Raw genomic sequence first — 7,500 nt, forward strand, 5'->3', positions numbered from 1 at the left:
TTTGCGTCACCCTCTGGTCTAATTCTTGATTCAGAAAGGTTGATCATATGCCACATATCATTTCTCACATGTCTGCATTATTTGTTAAACGCACGTGTAGTTTTGTCGCAAAATTTTAGAATATCCAAATAGGAAAAGTCCCTTTTCTTGAATGTTCTTCTGCGCACTTACGTGTGTTATAGTGTAATAATTGTCCTTTTCATTATCGTGTTATTGTATGTGGAATATTCCAGTAATTCTACTACACTCGTTTCTCATTTCTCGTTGTTTTTTGTCTGTCTTATTTTCATTTTGTCGTTGTTTGGTGTTTTTTTCCCCATGTTTTGTTTCATTAACTAGGCAGAATTATAAACAGGCCTGTACTGTACCAAATTCTTTACCCAATAACAGTAAATCTCCTTTCTTTCTCCTTTCTCCCCCTTCCTTCCCTTCTCCTCCCCCCCTCACACCCCAACCTCCTTTTCTCTCATGGGCCACCAAGTATGGCGTGACCATCCCCGATATTTTCTCTCTCTTTTCTTCCCCTCCTTCTCTCCTCTTCTCCTCACCCCCCTCCTCCCTCCTGTCCTCTCTCCTTGCTTTCTCTTTTCTTCCCCTTCCTTCCCTTCTCCCCCCCCCTTCCCCTCCCCCCAGTCCCCCCCCCCCCCCACCAACCTCCTTTTCTCTCTTGGGCGAACTCACATCAATGGCACCAGGTATGGCGTGACGATGTCCTATTCTTTCTTTCTCCCTTCTCCCCCCCCCCCCCTCCTGTCCTCTTTCTCTTTTCTTCCCCTCCCCTCTCGTCACCCCCACACCACCGACCCCCAACCCCCTTTCTCTCCTCTCTGGGGCATACTCACATCAGTGGTGACCTCGGCCACCAGGTATGGAGTAACGATGCCCGGGACACACCCAAAGGAGGTGGATACACTCATGATGCTGACGGCGTAGCGTGGGGCGATGTCATAGATGTTGGCCAGAAATCCCGAGAAGGCGAATCCCGTGAAGCCGACAGACACCACCAGAAGGGACATCACCGCCGCCACTTGCGTGCAGTCCAGGAAACTCATGACGAGCAGACATCCCGCGGGCACGAGACTAGCTGAGGGGGGTTTTTGGGGGGAGGTGGGGGGAATTAAATAGAGAAGAATGTTTTTTTTTATTAAAAAGAAAAGAAAAAAGAAAAGAAAAGTACTTGAAATAGAATTTTTAAAAACCGAACTTTTTTTTCTTCTCAGATACAGAGAAGAAAATGGATATGTTTTATTCTTTCTCTTCGGTTTTTGGTGGTTTTTTTTTGTTGTTGTTGTTGTTGTTGTTGTTGTTGTTTTTACTCATTACACGTCCGTCCGTCTGTCCGTCCGTCTGTCTGTCTGTCCGTCTGTCTGTCTGTCTTCCTCTCTTTCTTTCTTTTCTTTCTTTCTTTCTTCTTCTTTCTTTCTTTCTTTCTTTCTTTCTTTCTTCTTTCTTTCTCCCTCATCACCCCCTCCTTTCCTCTCTCCTTTCTTTCTTTCTTTTTCTTTCTTTCTTTCTCTTTTTCTTTTTCTTTCTTTCTTTCTTTCTTTTTCTCTCATCACCCCCTCCTTTCCTCTCTCCTTTCTTTCTTTCTTCTTTCTTTCTTTCTTTTTCTTTATCTTTCTTTCTTTCTTTCTTTCTCTCTCCTCACCCCACTCCTTCCCCTCTCCTTGAGGTTGTCCCTGGCAAAATTCTCTAGGAAAAGATCATCACTTCGATAGGAAACAAAAAAGATTTCAGGCAGAAAAAAAGACAACAAAAAATGGGTGGTGCTCTCAGTGTGGCGACGCACTCTCCCTGGGGAGAGCAGCCTGAATTTCACACAGAGAAATCTGTTGTGACAAAAAGAGTAATACACTACAATACAATACAATACACTACTTCTTCGTTCGTAGGCTGCAACTCCCACGTTCACTCGTATGTACACGAGTGGGCTTTTACGTGTATGACCGTTTTTACCCCGCCATGTATGCAACCATACTCCGTACTTGTTTCCATCACCCACCGAACGCTGACGGATTACATGATTTTTAACGCGCGTATTTGATCTTCTGCGTGCGTATACACACGAAGGGGGTTCAGGCACAAGCAGGTCTGCACATATGTTGAAACTGGGAGATCGGAAAAATCTCCACCTTTTACCCACCAGGCACCGTCACCGAGATTGGAACCCGGGACCCTCAGATTGAAAGTCCAACGCTTTAACCATTCGGCTATTGCACCCGTCAATACAATACAATACAATACAATACAATATAATTGTTAGATTAGCGATTTCTCTTTTAAGTCCATGTAGTGATTTTCTGTTATTGTATTAAGATATTTGTTTTAAATTTCACCCCCCACGCCCAATGTACCCCGTTTTCCCACGCTCACCTCACAACACAGCACAGCACAGCACAGCACGGCAAAGCACAGCACAGCACAAGACAACACAACACGGCACAGCACAGCACAGCACAACACAGCAAAGCACAGCACAGCACAGCACAGCACAATACAACACAACACAGCAAAACACAACATAGCACAATACAACACAGCACAGCACAACACAGCACAGCACTGCACAACAAAACAACACAACACAGCTCAGCTCAGCACAGCACAGCACAACACAGCACAGCACAGCACAACACAGCACAACACAACGCAACACAACACAGCACAATACAACACAGCACAGCACAACACAACACAACACAGCACAACACAACACAACCCAACACAACACAGCACAACACAACCCAACACAGCACAACAGTAACAGAAGTGCAGACACCCACACATCGCGGTGACCAGTCGTCGCACCCAGAACACGGTCATGACCTGACGTCTGACCAGGAGGTCGGCCAGGAAGCCTCCCGTCAGCTGCACGATGAAGAGCACTAGGTAGGGGAGCATGGAGAACAGGCCGTTCTGAAACACACAGTCATACATCACAGCGCTGTGCACTAGAGTACAGTGAATATAACGCAACACAACACAGCATAGCACAACGCAACACAACACAGCACAACACAACGCAACGCAACGCAACACAACACAACGCAACACAACGTAACGTAACGTTACACAACACAAAACAACGCAATGCAACACAACACAGCATAACACAACACAACACACTATAACACAACAGAGCACAACACAACACAACACAACGCAACGCAACGCAACGCAACGCAACGCAACACAACACAACGCAATGCAACACAGCATAACACAACACAGCACAACGCAACGCAACACAACGCAACACAACGCAATACCGCACAGTACAGCACAATACAACACAATACAATACAATGCAATACAATGCAATACAATACAATGCAATACAATACAATACAATGCAATACAATGCAATACAATGCAATGCAATGCAATGCAATACAATAATGAAAGAAAATAAAACAAGTATCCACCACATACAGGGGAAAAAAAACTCCACAAAGTTGGGAAGCAACAACAACAATAACAATAACAACAAAACGTCATGGGCTTCAAATGAGGATGAAGAACAATAATTTATTTCTTAAATTAAAAAAAAATATATAAAAAAATTAAAAAAACGAAAAGAAAATAACTGTAGACAAGAAAATAAGCTGTGATACGCGCTTCAAACATACAGGCTACTTCATAAAAAAAAAGAAAGAGAAAAAAACACAGAGAGAGACAGACAGACAGACAGACAGAGACAGAAAACTAAGTAGTCTCTTACTGTGCCTCTTGATAGCTTGTGATGAAAGTTTGGAATTGAGTTGCTTTTCTGTTTACAGCTGCAGTTGCAAATCTCTTGATGATAGATTCAAAATATATGTAAAAAGACAACAACACCAATTCCAAATAAACACAAAAGAACGATAGACTGAAAAGTAATAAAAGATTATAATGGTAAACCAAGACTAAAGCAGGCAAGAGTGTATTGTAAGAAAATCTACCCATCTACCCGATACAGACTCAAAGATTGTACCCGGCATAAGTCAGTGTCGTGGTGTCAAACTGAAAATCTCAGCCACTTACTATAATGTTGAATATATCTTTCTTTTATTATTATTATCATTCTTCTTCTTCTTGTTCTTCTTCTTCTTGTTCTTCTTGTTCTTCTTGTTCTTGTTCTTGTTGTTGTTGTTGTTGTTGTTCTTCTTGTTCTTGTTCTTGTTCTTCTTCTTCTTCTTCTTCTTCTTCTTCTTCTTCTTCTTCTTATTATTATTATTATTATTATTATTTACCGGTTTATTGTCAAACGTGATCTCTTTCCGATTTGGATGTCACAACGTTTCTGCAACCCACACTGATCGCAAAGTTTCCCATCGATCTTTTTTACTCACCGACTTGATGTCAAAGTTCATGACCTCGTACATGTACAGCGGGAGGTTGGACATGAAGAGGTACAGCCCCCACGTGAAGGTCACGTGACCAGCCACAATGCCCCAGAATGCAACGGAGCTGAAGATGCTGCACCACGGCACGCTCAGCTGCAGCACACAGGGACACGGGCTTGACTAACAGGGCTGAGTTCTATTTCGTTTTTTGTTTTGTGTTGTGATGAATAAACAAATGAGGTCAGGAGAACAAAATCAATGATTATCAAACAGTATAGAGTGGAAACTGTCTCCATTCACAGGGTGCACAACTTCAAGTCAGTACTGCTTATACCACCGATTCAGCTAGCACGCGGGTAAATAATAGGTGCATTAGAAAAAACCCAGACACTTCCTAAAAAATATATATACATATATATATATTTTTTTTTAAAGCGTAGGGCTTGTCTTTTGTATTTCTTTTTATCACAACAGATTTCTCTGTGTATTTTGAATTTCTTTTTATCACAACAGATTTATCTGTGTGAAATTCAGGCTGCTCTCCCCAGGGAGAGCGCGTCGTACACTATAGCGCCGCCACCCCCCGCACCCCCCCTTTTTTTTAATTAATTTTTTTTTCCTGCGTACAGTTTTATCAATTCCTATCGAAGTGGATTTTTCTACAGAATTTTGCCAGGAACAACCCTTTTGTTGCCGTGGGTTCTTTTTACGTGCGCTGAGTGCATGCTGCACACGGGACCTCAAATCGTCTCATCCGAATGACTAGCGTCCAGACCACCACTCAAGGTCTAGTGAAGAGCGTGGGAGGGGGGGGAGGGGGAGGGTAAGGGGGGGGAATATCGACGGCTGAGCCGTGATTCGAGCCAGCGCGCTCAGATTCTCTCGCTTCCTAGGCGGACGCGTTACCTCTAGGTCATCACTCCACTTATACCAATCATTTGACATGTGCACACAGCACAGTCCCGTGTGAAGCATACACCTAGCGCACGTAAAAGAACCCACGGCAACAAAGGGGTTGTTCCTGGCAAAATTCTGTAGAAAAATCCACTTCGATAGGAAAAAACAAATAAAACTGCACGCAGGAAAAAACAAATAAAAAAAAATAAAAAAGGGGGTGTCGCTGTAGTGTAGCGACGCGCTCTCCCTAGGGAGAGAAGCTCGAATTTCACACAGAGAAATCTATTGCGATAAAAAGAACTACAAATACAAATATTGCATTGTAGAGGAAGGTGGCAGAATGGTTAAGACGCTCGTCTGCCAATACAGAGAGTCAGTGAGAGTTTGGGTTCGAATCCCTCTCTCGCCCTATTGTCCAGTAAACCGAGGTCCCTTTGCAGCACTGACGCACTTGGCACACTGAAAAGAGCCCACGGCAACAGGAATGCTGTCCTCTGGCAAAATTAATGCGCTCAACGCCTGACTAAGCGTGTTGGGTTATGCTGCAGATCAGGTATCTGCCTGGCAGATGTGGTGCAGCGTATATGAATTTGTCCGAACGCAGTGATGCCTCCTTTTCTTCTTTTTGACTGTCTGCAAAGTATTTGCTTTACTATCAAAGTGGCTTTTTCTTCAGAATTTGCCAGGGACAAGACAACCCTTTTATTGCCGGCCGAGGGTTCTTTTACGTGCGCTGTGTATGGAACATCGGTTGATCGTATCTCATGCGCGCGTACGCACACACACACACACGCACGCACGCACACACACACACACACACACACACACACACACACATGCACGTAAGCACGCACACACACACACACACACACACACACACACACACACATACACGCACGCACGCACACACACACACACACAGAGCACACACACACAGCACAGCACAGCACACACACAACCACACACACACACACACACACACACACACACACAACAAGCACACACACACAACAAACACACACGCACACACACACACACACAACAAACACACACACGCACACACACACACACACCACACATGCACACACACACACACACACATACACACACACACACAACACCCACACACACACACACACACACACACACACACAACAAACACACACACACACACACACACACACACACACACACACACACACAACACACACACCTTATCTTTCCCTCCGGACACCTGCCCCCTGTTGGCCACAATGTAGTCTCTCTCTTCAGGGTGGATCCAGCGAGACGTTTCCGGGGTGTCTGACACAATCAGCATCCACACCAGGCACCACGCTATGCCCAGCACACCTGCACACAATCAGCATCCACACCAGGCACCACGCTATGCCCAGCACACCTGTACACAACACAGCATCCACACCAGGCACCACGCTATGCCCAGCACACCTGTACACAACACAGCATCCACACCAGGCACCACGCTATGCCCAGCACACCTGTACACAACACAGCATCCACACCAGGCACCACGCTATGCCCAGCACGCCTGTACACAACACAGCATCCACACCAGGCACCACGCTATGCCCAGCACACCTGTACACAACACAGCATGTACACCTATACACAACAAAGCATGTACATCTGCACACAATCAGCATCCACACCAGGCACCACGCTATGCCCAGCACACCTGTACACAACACAGCATGTACACCTATACACAACAAAGCATGTACATCTGCACACAATCAGCATCCACACCAGGCACCACGCTATGCCCAGCACACCTGCACACAACACAGCATGTACACCTGTACACAACACAGCATGGAAACCTGTACACAACACAGCATGGAAACCTGCGCACCACAACATGTAAACCTGCACACAACACAGCATGTAAACCTGCACACACCACAACATGTAAACCTGCACACACCACAGCATGTAAACCTGTACACCACTTCGTGTCATGTAAACCTGCACACCACTTCGTGTCATGTAAACCTGCACACCACTTCGTGTCATGTAAACCTGCACACCACAGCATGTACACCTATACACAACACAGCATGTAAACCTGTACACAACACAGCATGTAAACCTTTACACAACACAGCATGTACACCTATACACAACACAGCATGTAAACCTGTACACAAAACAGCATGTACACCTGTACACCTGTACACAACACAGCATGTACCTGTAAACCTGCACACCACAGTATGTAAACCTGGACACACTACACCACAACCTGTAAACCTGCACA

General features: G+C 45.1%; 1 protein-coding gene across 1 annotated transcript in view; it reads right to left on the reverse strand.

The window, feature by feature from the left end:
• LOC143290576 (putative transporter slc-17.2) overlaps nt 1–7,500 on the reverse strand; it is a 19,982-nt gene that overhangs the window by 1,636 nt on the left and 10,846 nt on the right. Inside the window, exons 6-9 of the mRNA XM_076600148.1 lie at nt 6,436–6,572; nt 4,332–4,478; nt 2,784–2,916; nt 843–1,084 (exon numbers count right to left, since the gene is read on the reverse strand). Coding sequence (XP_076456263.1) covers nt 843–1,084; nt 2,784–2,916; nt 4,332–4,478; nt 6,436–6,572 — 659 coding nt within the window. The remainder of the gene's footprint in view (nt 1–842; nt 1,085–2,783; nt 2,917–4,331; nt 4,479–6,435; nt 6,573–7,500) is intronic.

This window comes from Babylonia areolata, chromosome 15 (genome assembly GCF_041734735.1).
Source record: "Babylonia areolata isolate BAREFJ2019XMU chromosome 15, ASM4173473v1, whole genome shotgun sequence".
Lineage (NCBI taxonomy): Eukaryota > Metazoa > Mollusca > Gastropoda > Neogastropoda > Buccinidae > Babylonia > Babylonia areolata.